Source organism: Phaeoacremonium minimum (genome assembly GCF_000392275.1).
Source record: "Phaeoacremonium minimum UCRPA7 unplaced genomic scaffold PA7_03_scaffold_504, whole genome shotgun sequence".
NCBI classification, from domain to species: Eukaryota; Fungi; Ascomycota; class Sordariomycetes; order Togniniales; family Togniniaceae; genus Phaeoacremonium; species Phaeoacremonium minimum.
This window is the reverse complement of record NW_006921406.1, coordinates 234,140-252,723: the sequence shown is the minus strand read 5'-3', so window position 1 is coordinate 252,723 and position 18,584 is coordinate 234,140. Positions and strand designations below refer to the sequence as shown.

The 18,584-nt window shown below is 50.6% G+C and overlaps 4 protein-coding genes across 4 annotated transcripts; 2 read left to right on the top strand and 2 right to left on the bottom strand.

The window, feature by feature from the left end:
* Positions 1-9,344: 9,344 nt before the first annotated feature.
* UCRPA7_7234 (putative mrna cleavage and polyadenylation specificity factor complex subunit protein) lies at positions 9,345-11,975 on the bottom strand (the record flags this gene model as incomplete). Its single annotated transcript, XM_007919767.1, has 5 exons — positions 9,345-9,472; positions 9,527-10,406; positions 10,459-10,810; positions 10,861-11,007; positions 11,638-11,975. The coding sequence occupies 5 exons, from the start codon at positions 11,973-11,975 to the stop codon at positions 9,345-9,347; spliced, it is 1,845 nt and encodes a 614-aa protein (XP_007917958.1).
* Positions 11,976-12,751: 776 nt separating this feature from the next.
* On the top strand, positions 12,752-13,101 carry UCRPA7_7233 (hypothetical protein; the record flags this gene model as incomplete). Its single annotated transcript, XM_007919766.1, has 3 exons — positions 12,752-12,759; positions 12,818-12,945; positions 13,007-13,101. The coding sequence occupies 3 exons, from the start codon at positions 12,752-12,754 to the stop codon at positions 13,099-13,101; spliced, it is 231 nt and encodes a 76-aa protein (XP_007917957.1).
* Positions 13,102-13,710: 609 nt separating this feature from the next.
* UCRPA7_7232 (putative transcriptional regulatory protein dep1 protein) lies at positions 13,711-15,863 on the bottom strand (the record flags this gene model as incomplete). The annotated part of the gene is made up of 4 exons (XM_007919765.1): positions 13,711-13,725; positions 14,063-14,552; positions 14,611-14,680; positions 14,738-15,863. 4 exons carry the CDS (start codon positions 15,861-15,863, stop codon positions 13,711-13,713), a joined length of 1,701 nt encoding a protein of 566 aa, XP_007917956.1.
* Positions 15,864-16,068: 205 nt separating this feature from the next.
* UCRPA7_7231 (putative nucleolar protein 12 protein) lies at positions 16,069-18,529 on the top strand (the record flags this gene model as incomplete). Its single annotated transcript, XM_007919764.1, has 4 exons — positions 16,069-16,148; positions 16,642-16,708; positions 16,767-17,876; positions 17,939-18,529. 4 exons carry the CDS (start codon positions 16,069-16,071, stop codon positions 18,527-18,529), a joined length of 1,848 nt encoding a protein of 615 aa, XP_007917955.1.
* Between the last annotated feature and the right edge of the window lie 55 nt (positions 18,530-18,584).

Below are 18,584 nucleotides of genomic sequence, written 5' to 3'. Positions count from 1 at the left end.
GGGTTGAAGATACTCACCCTGGCTCACAGTGAGTACTATGTACTCTCGTATTTAATGAAGAAAACCATTGGCAGGGGGGGAAGGGGTATCAAGGGAAGTCTAGGTGGGGATGACAAGTCTCCGGCTTTCCGATTATCTTGGTCGGTCATGTCATTGCGGCTTATCTCTTTTGGATGAGCAAGGACAAAGAGTTTAGTGCCAAGCTGGGAACAGGATCTACTATGCAGTAGATAGTTTCTGTACATTGACTAAATCATTGGCTGCTCTCGATTACCTTAGTCGACAGGCGGGGACCATCCTACGCGACGAAACCGCGCCATTGGCGCCGGGACTAGGGTGAACTTACACGAAACGGTCTGCCACTACGAAAGATAGCCATGCTTGCCATGGCAAGCGTGGCGTTCACATTTGATTGCGCAACTTTTTTAGATATGAGCCCGAATTAAAACCGACTTTATCTATTGCAGATACTGGCCTAGATTGGCGGAACTAGAGTGCCTAGGTACAGTCCTCCTACATTAAGTCACCTTAACGGCTTCACAACATCCAACCACGAAGATGCAAACCTCTTAAGCGCATATCATGGGGGGGGGGGGGGCTGAACAGCAAGCCAATAATTAATTGAGATGTGAAGGGGCAATATACCCCACCATACTCAGTTGCGTAGTTGACTCGATGGCTGAGAGATATACTGAGCAGGAAGATGATTAAGCGTTAGCAACTGAAGACACAGAAACATGTCTGTCTTCAAATTACAATCTGGCTATGATGCATTTTCATTCCTCCATTTCAGGGCATCATCGCAAACCCGTGTAACTCCCAAAAGATACTCTTCATTCAGACGCCGCCCAACAAGCTGTACAGAGACCGGAGAACCCGTCATGTCTCGAGGAAAATCTGTGTTGCGTCAACTTGTCTCTCCACCAAGCTCGGTCTTGTTAGAGACATACAGTTGCGCCAAACTTGGTTCTCAATGTCGTTTCGACCAGCGAAACTTGGCAAAGGTTCCTCAAATTGCGATACTTTTGTAATGGGAAGAGTTGTCGCGCAGTAGTCGAGCACGTTCCATAAGCTGGTATAGTTATCGTAAATGAAGCCATGCCTGCGGTAATGAGTTCAGCATATTCTTTGTTCCTCAGCACTGTGGCCACCTACTTTGGCGATGCTGGCCAAGGACTACATGGCAGGAGCAGAGCATCCATTTCTCTACCTGTTCCACTTCTCCTTTTAGTTGCAGTCCATGTCTCTAATATCCGTTTAGCGAACTCAGTCCGTTTTGTCTGTGCCACCCATAGATCAGACACCGTGGCTGGGTTCTCAGTCGGACGCCCGGCTGAATCACCAAAGGAGGTGTCATTGCGGGTTCGGCTGCTAATGGTTCTATTTGCCATAGCTTCGAGCATCTCGTACCCCTTGGGCCAAGGCTCCTCGGTTTGGGCGAGCGTTTTATCCAGTAAATCTGCTGCAGCAGAACGGTAAAGCGAGAACTTGAGTGTCTCTGTGAAAAGTGGTTCATCTCTAACAAAGGTGAGCATGGAATTTTCATGTTCCTAAGACGGTAGATGAAGCAAGACTCTTAGGCAAAACTAGCCAAGTTTACTCACATGGAGAATTCAATTACAGCATGTCCTGCGGCTTCCAACGCCATTTTCGTTTGGAGCAGGGCTCGAGAGACAGGAGGTAAAGGCTTCACGATCCCGTCGTCAAGCAAGAGACCTAAGTAGATCAGTATGAACCGACACAATTTCTGGGCTAGGAACGACTACCAAAACAAAGCCTCTTTGGAATGTCCACTTCGCGCCATGGAATTGGGACGCAATCTGGATCAACTCTCATCCACGGCTCAGACTTAATTACCGCCTTGCTCCACATCTCAACTGCTGCCAGAGACCTGGCCATGGGTCCGACTGCATTCCGCACTGCTTCCTGTCCCTCAAGCCCATCCCGAAGGCCATAGGTCGGGAAGCGCCCGAAAGAGGGTTTGAGTGAGTAAAGGCCGCAAAATGAAGCAGGTATTCCTTCCAACTATCAGTCCGTGCACCTAGTCGGTTAGATGTTTTTGACTTACGGATGGAGCCTCCAACATCTGTGCCAACACCAAGAGGAGCTCCGTGTAGAGCTAATAACGCGCTCTCCCCACCGGATGAACCGCCACTGGAAAGCCTCCGGTTATAGGGGTTGGAAGTGTAACCGTATATGGCATTATATGTCTGTACGCTCCATCAGTTTCGTGTATGTGACTTGAACCGCATATACATACCTCGCCTGCCATCAGAGCTAGCGGGACATTGGTTTTACAAAACAAAATTGCGCCGCTTTCTCGCATGATCTTGGTGATTTCTGACTCCTCACCTTGTTGTGTCGGTTGCTCTGCAAACGCGGTATACCCGATTGTAGCATCGGTCCCCTTAATGCGGAAGCAATCTTTGAGTGAGATAGGTAGACCGTGCAGGATGCCTCGTGGCCTACCTTGCGCCTCATATTCATCGTCTAGAGTCTTAGCTGCCTCAAGTGCTTCTGCAAAGAAAATCTCGGTCAAACAATTGACCTATGGAAGAAGAAGTTAGCTCTAACTCAACACTGAATCATATGACAAGGCTTACCAGCTGTTGTGCAACTGCAGCTCTCTTACAGAAAGCCAGTGTAACCTATGTAGATGGATCAGTTCCTCTTCTAGTCTCATAAGTAAAAAAGAAAAACACACCTCATACGAGCTATACCGGCGGTTGATAAGCTCTTGCACGAGCGTGACCGCGTCCATTTCTGTGATCTCGATTTCTCGTGTTGATAGTATCCCACATTTTGTGGGCACATCCATAACATCTAATTGATCGTCCATGACTTGGCCGGGTCGAAGCAGCCATTCTGAAGGTAAAGCTGCATCCCGGACCGCTCGCTTCCTTTGCACAATTTCTTCCCATACGGGAATTCTTGTGCTATGGATCATGCTATCAGGTATGCTTACTATCTGTAGGGTTTTTTGGAAATCAAGAAGACATAAACAGATTATCTTTAACTCTCAAATACCAGATCTATGTCTCAGGTAAAGATGGAGGCGTACTCAGGATCCTACATTAATCTCTTCTGATATTGCGATGGAAAGGTCAAGGAGTTAGCAAACCAGGCTCATCTGATAGATATCATGTAATGACAATGTCCATGAAACATTATTTACGAAAAACATCCCAAAATGGATCTGGACAATGCGATGGGACTCTTATCTTTCGCGGCTATGGATCGTTATTAATTATTAGTTGTTATCATTGGTACCATTCCCGTTCAGAGACAGTGCTGGCGCTAATGGCGGTCTTCGGTGACAAGGGATAATGCTAAGACAGCCTAATTCCGATAACAACTTGGCGACACTTATCCAACCCGATAACGTCGACACCTTGATACCCTTCGCTCGTTGTCTTGTTAAAGTCTGCCATTAGAAGCGCAAGAGGTATTCAAAGACGAAAATTTCCACGAAGGGATTTAGTATAATTTAGCGCAGGAGCCATATCCCCATAAACATTTGACCCCAATATTTAGTGCAGGGTAGTAACCCAAGTCGAGGCTTTGAATGTGTTCCCTGAGCATTGCTGAATATCATAAGATCTTGTAATTGATACCAAGAGGAAATAGGACACTATAAATCGACGTTCAGAAGAGAGTCCGTTTCTAATTTCTCCACAGCGGTTTTCCTTCTGGTGCTTGTCCACTGTAAAGGGCTGCTCGTATGCCCAGTACTAGTCCCAAAATCTTGGTTCTGGGCTTCATCATCTCTGAGGCCATTCCAACGGAACCGTGCTGATACTGCTGTTGCAATCTCCTTCAATTGACTGACCTCCATAAGCTTCATCGATGATTTGTCCAAGTTGTTTGGGGTGGTTCCTAAATCGGTCTCTGGATTAAGAGCTGAAAACGTCGGATCCCTCTCAGTTTGGAATCGTTGCCTATAGTATAAAAGTGGCAGTATACTGTCTTTGAAGACAGGCTCAATATATCGGCGATTCCAGCTTCGATAAACTGCCAAGAAAAATAAACATCCAGTTAAAATCACGAGCAAACTAGGCAAGAGCAACCATTCCCATTTCATCGATGTGCATATTGTTGTCGACCAAACAAGGCCGTCTACAAGTCCTGTCGGCAACTCCCGCGGTATTTCAGTATCAATGTAGTCGTGGGGATTGAATGAGGATGTTCCAAGGGATACTCGGTATTCGTTCGTCATCATCATGGCAAATGAGTCCAAAAATGAGCTGATGGTCGCCATAGTCGCATTGCCTTCGTTGTAAACAAGCTCCATCCACTTTCCAAATGTTCGGTCGGCACCATTGGAACTGCAGCTCACGTCTCCATTTTGTGGTGTTGCTGAACAGTCGCCAGTAAAGATTTCGTCCTGGAACTGAGTTGCTAGATAGGATCCAAAAACGGCGTTATGCCGAAATATGCACTCCTCTGGAGCTGTCGTGTTCTGCACACGAAAAGTCCCGTCGTCACCCGGCTGGTATACACGTAACTTGGTGGCATTTTGGGCAGCTGATATGTTTTGAGCCGTATAAATAGTATCTTTGACCTTACAAGGAGTCTGTATACCAACATAGTGAAAATTGCTTGTCCCGGAGCCGGCATTGGAGTTAGCATTCAGGGACGATGCATCTGAAGCTTGGGACTCAAACAAATCTGGGAATACCGGGGTGCTTTCGAGTTGATATTCCTCCAAGACGTTATTGGTTATTGTCGGGACGAATTTTCGGATGCAAGGGTAGACAATACACGTTATAGCCACTATACCGGCTCGTCCATTCGGGTTGTCGGAATCGTCCAGTCTGTCAATATTTCCAACTGGACATTCTGGAGTCCAGCTACTCACTTGCTCACAGCCGACTTGTGAGAAAGTAAGTATGGAGACATTTGCGAACGCCCATCTTGAATTGACTTTCATCTCGGAGGGCAAAGCGGTCCCAGTCCAATTAAGATCTAAATCGGTTTGGACTTCGAGGAATGTTCCATATGCTTGATAACTGATGTTAAGATGGTTTGGCAAGCCATAAGTCCTCGCATATGCATCGTCGCGGGTACCATTGTGACTACCGCCAGTAGTGAATATCAACTTCACGAGTGAAGATACATCAACACACTTGGTACATAGACCAATTGTAGAGAATGTGCTCTGCCCGCTTCCATTCGCCTTAAAGGTTGTGTCGTCAATGGGGTTGCCATTCGGGAAAGTGCAATTGCCCGTAGAACAGACTGGCTGAATCTGGCTGCTCTGACTTTGCTGTCTGGTCAAACTAATCAAGATTGCCACATTTGTGTCCTGCTCAATACGCGCAGCACCATAAGGGTACGGGAAATTGTCATATGTTCCCATGGCCGGAACATAATGTGCGTACGGAAGTGTTGCAACAACTCCATCAATTGGATGTGCACAACCCGTAGTTTTGATAGCTTGTTGAACAAATGGACCAATAGCTAAAGAGAAAATCATGAGAGCAGCTGAGATTGATGCCACAAGATTGTCCTTGTTGGCAGTACGGATCAACCGTGCTGATCCTAACGCGCTCCTACTTCCGGAATCGAAATCTTGTAGATGTCGGAGAGGACGCGGTTTCTGATTTGAGAACCAGTCCCATTTAGCCTGCGAAATGATTCGACCGACAATAACGACGAGATTCGCCCGCAGAATGGTTGCTAAAAGGGCTAGCAGAGCACTGAGGTTGATAGCGGTTCCCCAGTCTGGCACAGCCTTGCCTTGGAAGACACCCAAGAGAGTGAAAATGGCAGCCATCAGTCCAAACGCCAGACAGAGTCCTAAAAACTCCCATTTCCAGGATCTGAAGACATGATATCTCTCTGATTCCTCTGAATACGGAGGTATTGAAGGATAGTGATCAAACTTTTGGGGCAGGGTAGAATTCGTTTGTGCGCTTGAGCTTGCGGGGAATGGGTCAATGTGGTCTTCGTTTTTCTGATAGGTAACCGGATCAGAGTGACGATAATCAGATAAGTCGCCGTCAAGAAGCATTGAAGTGTATGCAGCTCGGTGGCTGTAGTAAGCAGGAGGATGGTTGCTGTTGTCGCTGGCACTTCCGACTTCGCTAATTCCATCGCTGTCAATCGGTTGCACCGAGACGCTGTTGACTGGTTTACCGCGGTGTGACCTTATGGAACCCATATTGCCGTTATATGGCTTTCTTCGCCCGCATAAGCATCACGATTAAGGGTACAATACCCGCGCGTATCTAGGGGAAGATGCGATGCCAATATGGGCTGCTGCTTGCCTTCGAAAAGCGTGCATGATCAGGCATAAATGTTCACGAGAGGGGCTTGCGACGCTTTGCGAGTTTTGTATATGTACGACGACAGCTTTTAGGCAACTTAGTGTGTGTGCACAGCATGCAGCTTTCACGCAGTAAGCCTGTAGCTGAACCGGCTGAAGTGGTGGAGCACGTCACTTATACCGGAAAGGGAAGGTTGCTGTTGGGGTCCAAAAGAAGGCTACGGGTTTGTGACTACCTATTCGCTTTCTAACCGCCCCTTTTAGATGTGAGTGAAAGACATCGAATCCTGTACGACAGTACCGATTTGAATAACATCTACTGTACAAATTGATGCTTCAATGATTAAACTTACGGTGATCAATTCCCACAGCGAGCCAAAGTCCACGGACGCCTAAGACTCTTCAGCACCCTTGCCTATCTCCTTCTACCATAGTGAATGGACTCGCACGTCAACAACTATCAAATATACAACAAGCCCAGCAACGCGTATACATCTCACGTTTGTCAATGTTCTGAATGTTCAAAACCAGGACGTCTCGATTCCTTAGCTGTGGTGATTCCAGGGACTTAAGAGTCGAAAACCGCGACTTCTTTCCAATTTGGTCATTTCAGCTGTTCTTGGCTTAGAATACAGAGCAGACTCCTGAAAGAAAAGGATAATCTTATTCTGCGCTCTGCTCACAGAGAATCAAATATCACTAATTCAAACAAATTCAAACAAAAGAGAATCCGCACTCAGTGCTCCAGCACTTCCTTATCCACAGCACACTCGCAAAGAATGATTACCTTGGGGTCAACTCTCAAAACGGAACAGTATCTACCGGAAGGACGAGAGCCAGCGACCCAATGATAATATAACATCCACATGAGACCCATATCGGTGCAGACGTGGTCACATCAGCAAAGGTTGCGATGAAGGGGGCACTGAGAGAGGCTGCACGACCAACACCCATGAGCAGGCCATTTCCAAGGCCGCGATTCTCAACACTGAGTGCTTGTGGGGTGTATCTATAGAACAGGTCAGCAAAGTAGACACACTATACGGCATGTAGGACTGGCGAGTAAATTATGGAATACAACACGTTGTTCCATGCTCCAAAGTTACGATAACAAGGCGGACCGGGTGGATGTTGGGTGGTGGAGAATGGAGGGCGGAGGGCGGCCCGCGTACCGAGGCGCAAGTGAGGGCAAGCGAAACTCGCATGTTTTGACCTTATCAATGCGTAAATTGAATTGATTTCTAAGACGCGACTCAATGATGGTCATTTTCATTTTGGGATCAAGGGATACCTCACACAATGGGGTCACAGGAGATTCAATGTTATTTTATATCCCCCAATCAGGACGTTCCAAACAGTCGTTTACCAGTTCTTCACTGCCGTAATGTTCTCCCCAAGCCATATAGCGAACAGTCAACATCGTCCTACTTGACAAAGAACGGGCGGGAGCAACGGGTGTGTAAATTCAATGGCAGTTGAAGCTCTCATTATCAACGGACGACTGATGCATCTGGCCACAGGGCACGTGGGGACATATCGGTATTCGCCATTTTCATCCCAACAGTCATGAATGCTACGGTAGAAGACATCGAATCTATCTGCTAGAAGTTTTACTAAACCTGAACAAGGTATATTCCAGGGCAAATCACGATTATTGCTAGGGAAGATCTCGCCTCAAGGCGAAAACCATGTGGAAGTCGATGTCAAAGCCGGGGATGTCATAGTCCTGCCCGCAGGGACAGCGCACTCAAGTCTGGAAAGCTCGCCTGACTACCGTTACATTGGAGTTTACCCTGAGGTAAGACAAACCATTCGATGATGTAGAAGTTGCTCGGCTTACCTTTGTCGCCAAGGTTGTCCCAAATGGACCAACGAAATGGGAAAGAAACCCGCGGCCGCACTTACTCAGACGATCGAGAACACTGCAAAGCCCGAGAGTGACCCTGTGTATGGGAAGCAAGGGTCATTAGTTCGCCTCTGGCATGTGAACGAGACGACGAGCCTCCTCCCCAAGGCGAATTTATAGAGCTATGAATTTCCCGGAGTGGCGTAGCAAGATCTTTAGACATCGACTCGAACTGAGAGATCCGATGGTTAAGCTATAGATCAGACTTAAAAATACAGAATGTTTGAGAATAGGTGAGGGAGATGTGGGCAATAGACACCGGCATGTAGTCTTGCTCATGTAGATCGCATGAAATTGGCGAGTGGAGAGGTGATGGACATAGCTACGCAATCACTGCTCGACACTTCCACCACAATATACCTATACATTTGGGATCACGAGTGAGTTTGCCCAAGGAGGTCTCCTGGGCGATGACCGTATGGTTTCTTCAACTTAATGACTTGGAAGTAACGGGCAATTTACAAGCCGATTGATCATGCGTATAATTGCTCTAAATACTGACAAGCCACAAGGATGTTGCCTTTTCAGCCTCGATGCCTTATTTCCCTGGCTTTTACACATATTTCACTGCAATCTTAGACTTAGCGGACGCTGCGCGCCCTTGCCTTGCCGGCTGTGGCTTATCTTGTGGGACAACGCAATGCTCTTGCAGAACTAGATCACCTCGCATACTCACAAGCCTGATACAACAGATACAGCTCGAAGTTCAGCTTCTGCAGATTACCTGCATAGCCAAGTACTAGCAATGATCTTGATTTGCAATTCACTATTCTGCGTGAAAAGGCTCTCAACCACAACACTTCACCTTTTCAAGCTTAGGTATCGACAACAAGGGCCATTACTCCCAGCATTGACCAACTCCTCCTCTTCTCGAGGAAACCAAAAACGCCTGATTTGCTTTTCATGCCAGCTTTCCTGTATGTTCCGGGTTTTCTGCCAACATATCTATCCTCACAATCACTTTCCCAGTTCCGCCGTCGAACAAGCGCGTGGCTCGCTTACCTAATGAACATGAACGCAGCCTGGCTACCTTAATTCCCTTCATGTGGTGCGCCCTAACTGGCTCTGCGAGAAGGCGACTCTAGTTGCCCGGATTGCCTGTTGGTATGTCGATTATAGTATACACGCGAAAAACGCCTCGTAGATTCTGATTGAAAGTGAAGCAGACTATCATGTCGCAACAGCCACACCACTAGATCCTGATGGTATACTGCCCTCGTTTGAGCCACTATGCGACTCTATAAAGCCAGGGCGCCATTTGACCAGGACTTTTCCAGCCATGGGACGAGCATCCTCATCTACAACTCTGTCAGTTGATCGCGAGTATTGCACAGAAAGGGGCAAAAACTTACACTCAAACCAGATATCCTGCACCGTGTTGAGTGCCAAGAGTCGTGCCGGCGGCTTCATCATGACCAAGTACAGAAGACTCGTGATCGCCAGTTGAACCATCGACGGATCCCTGCACAGCTTCGTAACCCGAGCAAGGATCGACGCGTTCACTTCTGGGATCTCGCCAAGGAATCGGGTGAGAACCTTATCTTGGGGGTTGAGGTAAGGAAAAAAACCATCAACCAGCTTTAATGCCCACTTGTCATAATGCAAAGGAGCATCAGTGCTATATCGCTTCTGTAGGGCATCATTATACCACTCTTCACAAAGCCAGGCAACAGCAACCTCTATCCGTTTTCGGAAATCTTCTAGGACGTAATTGTAGAGCATTTCGCGGATTGCGTTGCTGAGGCTCGGTCGATTCCTGTCAGCAAGCGCAGAGCCGTTCTCGTCCTTCACGGAAACGTTTTCCAGTCCGGCGGACGCGCGTGTCGCAAGACGGGTGATGACAGTGAGCCATGAGTCTCGATCGTACGAGCTGGCTGCCAGTCGGTTAATACCCGCCTTCGGCTTCTTTACTATAGGGTCTTCCAGTTGCTGCATGGCACCAAACACGCGAGTGACTGTACCCTGACCAGCTTGCGCTGCGATATCCGGATTAAGTGATGGCGCAGGCGGTAGCTTGAATGCTCCTAAGGCAAGTGATGCGGCCTCGAGCTTTGGTGCCTGTTCTTCTTGAGCCTCTCCATCGAGTTTATTAAGGATCTGTTCTGTATCCTCGGCGGCGTAGTAGTCCGGCTCATAATCGTCATCGTCCTCCTCAACACCTAACGGTGCAGTATCCGGATTTATAGCCTGCGCTTGTGTAGCAGCTAGAGATGCTAGTCGGTCACGAATACCCTAGAAAAGTTAGCACAGAGGAAGCAAGACCAGGCATATAGTAATAACTCACGGTCACAGCTAAGGTGAGGATTTGGGGATCTAATCGAGATAAAGTAGATACAGCTATCCGAGCCGCCATTGGCGCGGGCATCTGAGCAGCATCAAAGCCTTGCAGTCCAGTGTTGCCAGTAAGCGTAAAGATCGCCGCGAGGCTGTTCGGGCCTGGGGCAAGAGGCTGGACTTGTACGTGGGGTGCAGGAGCGGTGTCCGCACTCAGCCGCTGCCGCTTAGCCTCAATGTAGGCTGCTTGCTGTTCGGCGAAGGCTCGTTTTCTGCTGGCATCGTCGAAGATTTCACTTCGGGAGCGTAGTAGCCGCTCGACATACTGTTGGATACGAGGCGCAAATGGGTTATGAGGGTCACTTAATCTTGTGAGACGAGCACGAAAAGAAAGAACTTGGTGTCCACATACCGCTTTGAGAGATGTATTAGGAGCATTCGTGTGGTCTTTTCCATAGACTTGACGAGGACTCGGGTCTTGGGGGTCATCGGAGAATTGGCGAGTTTGAGAGGGTTGAAGTTCAAGATGGCATTCATGATGCGACTCGCTGTTGAGGGCCTGGTTCGGACGAGAACTGACAGACAGTTCAAAGTAGCATCGACTACCAATGCATCACTACGCAAGCACCAATTATGTCAGACCAAGTTATCGAGATGAGTGGGAGTCACCGTACCTGCTGTTGTCCTGCAATACTCCTAGCATTCTGTCTAGCAATCCAGTTGCTTCCGCCTCTAAATTCCTAGGATCAAGGAGAGTATGTCCCGCTGGCACCATCGCAAGAGAAACCTCAAGGCCATCGCGCTATATTTAATCAGCATCGTCCCACGCGTGTATTCGTCTCGTGAACCAGCCTTACCCTTTGTTGTTCGACATTGGTAGCCGTCTGGGCCAGTACGACACGTTGTGTAAACTTGACGCAGCAGATCTTGATGGAGGTTGTCGACTCGTCCCATAGTCGAAATATTCTTGACTTAATAGCGGACATCCGTTCCCAGGTCGGTGTATCGTATGAGTTGTTGATTCTACACCAGAACATCCGGTCAGCAATGGCTCAATGCATCTCAAAAGGTGACGTAGTCGTGCCCAACAGCTGCCGCGCTCACAGCGTGCGCAGTGAGTCTAGGCGCATATCAAGGCAAGACGTAGGAACAGTGCATGGCAAATCTGGCATGGAAAAGGGGTACGCACATCCATCGCATCGCAAGCGGGTATATACTAGCAGCTGCCATGATGGCGCTCTGCAGAACATAAGGGTCCTCCTTCGGCCGCTCCAGCGTCTGCTTAAGATGCTCCAAAACCAACAGGCACAACGTTTCCTTGTCCTTAGAAGGAAGTGCAGGCGAGGCAAAGGCTTCGGCGATGAAGTCGGCGACCCATCTCCGTACGGTAGGACCCGACGTGGGAGCGAGGATGGGCAGGACGACTTGCACGATGTTGGGGTAGTATTTGACATCAGACAGCACAAGCTTCCTCGCATCGCGCAGCTGCAGGAGCTGCTCTTCCGGGGTCATGTTCTGCTGGGCCATGATGGACGGTCCACTTTTGAAGGGAGAATGGCAGTTCTCTTGCTTCAAGATCTACGAATATGGAGCTATGGTGTTGGTATCCAGGCAGACAGCCCACCAGGTGGGACAAGGCAGCGGAGGGGAGGAAAAAGAGGATTGTCGCGGGCGATGGTCAAAATCGGTATCGAGAATAATGCAAGTCTGAGTCGAATGCGCGTATATCTGATGTTGTTGGGCTAAAACGTCAACACCGTGGCGTGAAGCTGTAGATGGGTGCGCAGCCTGAGGGCAGGCTGAATCGATTTGTCGAGGACAGTAGAAACAGGCGCGCTTGAGCAGAGCTCTGCATTCTGCCGCGCGCAATTCGTCTGGCACTTGAAGGAGGTTCAGTAAGTGAGAAGGTGAATGGCAGGTACGACGTTAATAAACAAAGCCACAAAGAGTCATCAATGCCACTCGCTGTTCATTGTCGTCTTGATTCCCCCTCCGTCGCCTTTAAGTGCTGAAGTTTTGGGAAGGTTTGCAGCGCCAGAGCAGGGAAGCAACACGAGCCACAAAGACGTAGTGGTAGCAGGGGGAGTAAGAAAACGGAGGAGCTACGTGATTTGCCGGAGAATAACCGCCTTTCATGCAGCGCCAATCACGCCGGTACCGTATCGCTGCCGTCTAGAGTTGAGACGGTGCCGGCCCAAAACTGCCCCATTGGTCCGTTATAGAATTTGGAGAACATCCGATTCCTTATTATCAACCCATCGCTGACCTATTCAAAGCTGCTCCGAGTAGCAACAACAGTCACAATGGCAGGGTAAGCAGCCGGTATCTAGGTCGCCGCACATAGCGCTCGCTAATACTCTATTCTACAGAATTCAAAGAAACAGCTATTACTACCAAAACCACCGTCAATCCGAAGCTCTGATACGAGCCCGACGACCATACCTAGTCAAGAATGCGATAACCGGCATTGGCATAGCTGCCTTTGCAGCCGCCGTCTGTAGGTCACTCGTAAGGCACGGGGCGGTATTCGAGTACCGGAGCTGACAGAGAGAACGCAGATGTCTACACGATCAAGGCGGTTGGGCAGGACGAGTTCGAGGATGTCAAGGTGCCCGATTCGCCTGTACCGCAAACGAAAGCGGCTAAGCACTGAAGAGTCTCCATCTCCACGCGGCCACGTTGCGGAATGTACAAAACAACAATGGCGTTTTGGTTGCTTTCTAGGGGGAGAAGCGAGATAGTCGCAAGATCACTTGACGGACAAAATTGGCACAACGGTGTAGTTCAAGTGTATGGTATACAAAACTGTCCCTAAGGCCTGGAGCTTATGTTTGCGGAATCCTTCCTAGACGCCATATCTACATGTATCTACGACATAAGAACAAAAAAAAAGCTATGACCTAACACCTTTATACCTCGGCGCTCTGCCGTACAGGGCCTGATGAGAACCAAACATAATCGCCCTTCCATGATATAGACAGCAAAATTCCGAGTGCGGTGACATATCGTTGACAGGGAGATATCCGCACAACCGTACTCGCCTGGAAAAAAATTTGAACACCCAGCCAAAGCCTCCTTAAATTGGAACACGGACGTATATTCCATGGGTATCGTAGTCAAAAAGAAAAACACGGACAGGTGAATCGTCATGATGCTTGAGCAACCGCTTCTAGCTTCGGCCCGCTGTCTCGAGGCATTTTGGACGGTCCTGTCAGCTCGTGGTCTGGAGCCACCGCGCGTTTCTGTAATGGGGATTCTCCGTTTAGGATGCTGGCTGCTGCCAAGGTCGAATTAGTGCTTGATGCAAAAGTGGCGGCTTGGTTATGCGAGTGTCGTCTATTGCCAGACGGCCCCGAGAAGGGACTGCTCGTCCGTTCTGGCTGCGAATGCTGACGTTGAATCTGATGAGAAGGGTGATTGGGATTCGCCCATGGAGTCTGTTCTAGGAATTGCTCTCCGGCAGCTCCAAGGCTACGACCAAAAGCCAGTCCTCCATATGCTTCGGGAAGTGGTGGGTTTGCTGTGCCAGGCTGCTGTGCGCTTTGGCGCGCTCTCTGCAAGATGGTATCAGCATACGGTTGCGGTACACAAGGCCTACGCAAATGTATACTTACAGTGATAGCTTCTAAATCCTCGTCCACTTCAGAGACTGTTGCGCCTTTCATTTCAGGCGCCGCGGGGAAGCCCTCATGTCTCGCAATACCTGATAGAATCGAAACTTCCTTACTATGCGCAATGGCATGTCTCTTTTGCTGGGCCTTCGCCACCGGGAAGCGAATGCCATAATCAGGGATGCTGTTGGCGGCATAACGCCGGCGCTCGTGCTGTATCTCGTACCACTGTCGGCCGAGCTCTTCCAAGACTTTTTCTCTAGATTCGCGTATGCTCTGGTAGAATTGCGATAGAATTTGGGCTCGTCGAGCCACTGCCCAGCGTTCTAGTGCTTCCATGTTGAGCTTATACTCGACATCTACGACACGAAGTCTTTCGTCTCGACGCGCATCAATGCAATGCATCATGGCGAGATACTCGGGGTGTGTCGGGCTCTCGCTGGTGAGCATTGCCTCTTCCTCGTTGAGCTGGGCAAGTCGCTCTTCGTATAATCTACAATAAACAATTAGCAAGCTATGGTGAGTAATGGTGAGGGTCGCGCAAAACTTACCGGTCTCTAAACGCCGCAAAGTGTTTTTCTATGGCAGTCAATTGCTCAAAAGCGGCTCTTTTCCTTTCCACTGCAAAATGCGTGTCAGCTATACTATCCTCATAGCAGTACCGGCAATTATTCTTACGTTCTTCCTCGTTTCTTTGAGCCGCCTCAGCTTCCTCGTCGTGTTCAGCTTCAGCGTTCTCTTCCTCGGCGTTGTGCTCGTCGGTAGCGACAGCTTCGTCGGCTGGTTGTGCGTCTTGATTGAGTGTTTCGCTATCTTCTTCGTCGGACCCTTTGCGCTTTTTCCCGCCATTGCGCTTGGGTTTCTTGGATCGTGTTGTCTCGGTAGGTACATTCTCGACCGATTGAGCGACGTCCTCGGGCTTGTCCTTGGACGCCAGATCCTCGGCATCCTCGTCTCCAGAATGTTCACCACTGTGATCATTCGTTGACGTATCTAGAAGCTCATCGTCTTTGACTGAGTGATCAATTGTCGGTGACGTTTTGCCAGGGGCCGCGACCGAGCCCGTTCGTTTTCTGAGGGGTTGGTCCGACTCGGACACCTCCGCCGTCGGAGAGCGCTTGCGCTTTCGCGTCTCCTCTGCGGAATCAAGCAGCACGTCCTCGACAATTGTAGACTGGGCCACGATCTCATCTTGTTTTTCGGGTGATAGCGACATCTTTTTCGCCTTGACGGGCGCTTCGTGGTCCGACTCAGCTTCGCTCGGGGCGACCGAGGAATTGTCGTCATGACGATCTTCGTCGTCAGGCTCGTCTGAGAGCTCGTCATCGTCGTCCTCGTCATCCTCACGGGCATTCTCAGCGTCTACGTCAGCTTGGATCTGCTGTTGTAGCTTGCTGGGGCTGCGCTCGAAGATGCGCTCGCGAGTGGTGGGAGTGCCACCGTTGACGGTCTCGCTGCTGATGACGACGGTGTCGCGAATGTCGGTATTCTTCCGTGGAGTGTCGTAGAGGCGCTCTGTTTCGGCCTCAGAGTCATTGACGTCGACCTCCGACAGATTGGAGTCATCGTCTTCGTCGTCGGAGGCGGCGTGAGAAGCAGAACCGCCTCCGTCGTCTGACTCGTGATCGCCGTGTTTTTGCTCGTCGGCATGACCATTATTTAGGTCGATGTCCATGTCTTCGCCGTCGGCATCCTTATCCTCGACGTCACTCAAGGGGCTCGAGATGTTGCTGTCGCTGGGTTCGGCCAGCACTGGAGGCCGGTTCGCCAGGTGGATAGAGACGGCGGTGTCGCCGGTTGCCATTGTCGAAAATGTGTTCTTAGCAGTCGTATTAAGTCAATAGTCGTAGAGGAGTTCAAGGAGAGGGTCGATTTGGGTGGTGTTGGCGGGCGCAACGCTGCGGAGACGGGTCGGGGGAGCTGGCGACAGCAAAGAATCGGAGACGAGTCTTCGGGAGGTGGGCAGCGCGAGCTGGGGCAGAGAAAACAAGTAATAAACGATGCGACGAATGCAACGAAGAGTCTTTCTCTTGTCTGCAAGCTTCGGATTCGTCACATCTGTCCGGGAGGGCGAGGTGGGCTGTGGGAGGTGCGTGGTGGACGATTTTGCGTGGGAGGAGAGGGTGAACGAGATGGATGATGGGTGCCAGTGGAGGGACCTGACAAGCCGGCCGACCTGCCACCGCCGACCTCATCGCTCCTCTTCCTCGCTCCAAATTCCACTACTCTGCCCGGTTTTGGCAGATGACCCCGATTCGGTAGGCGGTGAGGCATTCGGAGAAAATCCGGCCCGCATGTCGTTCTCCGCCAGATAGGTGAGTACTCTTTATCAGCATGTAAGATGCCTTATACTTACTGTACTAGCCTAACCCCACCAAGCAGATCCACGGCCGCCATCCTTGTCGCTCAGGAACATTTTCTGAGAATTTCTGCCATGCGATTCTCGAGTTGCCGTACAAGGAGGCAGCAAACTTGCGGGACTGTGCAACTTTTCCAGCTTGAAGAGTTACTCCGCCAAAAAGATGGCAAAAAAGTGAGTTTGATTCTTTGAACCAAGATCTTTCTCTCTAATCAAACTACAGAAGCTCTATCTTTTCCGTATCCTCCAAAGCGGTCGACCCCGCGCTCGATGCACTCTTCTCAGCAAGTGTAAGTATATGCGAATTCCAGACAACCAATTGACCCCCTGTGGCTCACATATCGATAGGCCGGCCCTGTCAAGGCTCCAGAGAAATCCCGTTATGCCGAACTAGTTGCCTCTAGATCAAAAAACCCTGCCAAAGCCGACGAAGCAGATGAAGAGGTCGACGATGAAGAGCTAAGTTCGTTAGGAAGCGACGCTGGCTCGGACCTTGAAGATGAAAGCGAGGACGAGAAGGGCGATGCCAGCGAAGCGTCCGGAGACTCAAATGAGGACAGCTCAGAGGGTGAGGATCAACAGGAGACTGTCTCAGAATTGGCAGCCCACGCTAGGAGACAGGAGAAGAAACGGAAGAGGAAGCAGGACGAGCTAGACGATTTGGAGGGCAAGTACCTGGACAAACTCGCTGACGACGATGACACTCCCGTTATCAAGCGACGAAAGGAGGAGACACAAGCCGCCGGTGATGAAGTCATAGTCCACGAGTCACTCCTGAAGAAGCCCGAAGAAGACTCAGACTCTGGCTCCGAGATCGTCCACGAATCTCTCAGCAAAGACTCCAAGGTGGACGAGATTGAGAAGGCCGGCCGCACAGTGTTCCTCTCCAACGTCTCCGTTGAGGCCATCACCTCGCGCAAAGCCAAGAAGGCTCTCCTCGCCCACCTCTCCTCCGTCCTCGACAGCTCCGCATCCCCAGCCCAGAAAATCGAGTCCATCCGCTTTCGCTCCGTCGCCTTCTCCACAGCCGCCGTGCCCAAGCGCGCCGCATACATCAACAAGGAGGTCATGGACGCAACCACAAAGTCGACCAACGCATACGTCGTCTACAGCACCCCGGCCGCCGTCCGCGCGGCCGTCACCAAGCTGAACGGCACGACCGTGCTCGACCGCCATCTGAGGGTAGACAGCGTAGCGCATCCATCAGAGGTGGACCACCGCCGATGTGTGTTCGTAGGCAATCTAGGCTTCGTGGACGACGAGACCGTCCTGAACGTCAAGATCGATGAGGAGGGCAAGGAGCAGACGGAGAAGCGCAAGCGGACGAAAGTGCCCATGGACGTGGAGGAGGGCCTGTGGCGCCAGTTTGGCGAGCGTGCCGGCAAGGTTGAGAGCGTGCGAGTTGTCAGAGACTCGACTACGAGAGTTGGCAAGGGCATTGCCTACGTGCAGTTCTACGTGAGTTACCACCCAAAGTACATTCATTACCCATAACGAGCACTACTAATAAATCTCCACAGGACGCCAACTCAGTAGAAGCCGCCCTCCTCCTCAACGGCAAGAAGTTCCCGCCCATGCTCCCCCGAGAGCTGCGCGTCAGCCGCTGCAAGGCCCCGTACAAGACCGCCCGCGCCATGGAGAAGTCCAAGAAGGACAAGATCATCGCAGACGGGGGCAAGGGCAAGGCCAGCTTCAAAGACAGGAAGCCTCCCGCCGCGGCGCAGAATGGCTACGTCCGCAAGCGCACCGCCGAGGAGCAGACGCTCGCCGGCCGCGCGGAGAAGCTGCTAGGCCGCTCGGCAGCAGGCCCGCTCCGGGAGAAGGAACGCCTGGCTGCATCGGAGGCGGCGCGCGCGCGCATTTCCAAGTCAGGGAAGTCTGGCAAGCGCGGCTCGACGGACTCGGCGCCGCCACGTGTCAACGGCAAGGGCTACGGGCGGTCGTCTGCTGGGCCGGCGGACATCAAGACTCCCGAGGCTATCGTCTTTGAGGGTCGTCGGGCCAGCTCGAGAGATGGCAAGCCAAGGGACCTGAAGATGGGCCGCAAGGGGTCGCACAAGAAGGGTGGTGTGCAGAAGAGGCCGTTCAAGGGAAAACGACCAGGCAAATAGACCGTGAACAACCACGATAGTAAGGCGTTGTCGAGTATATATGCTTGCGAAGCAG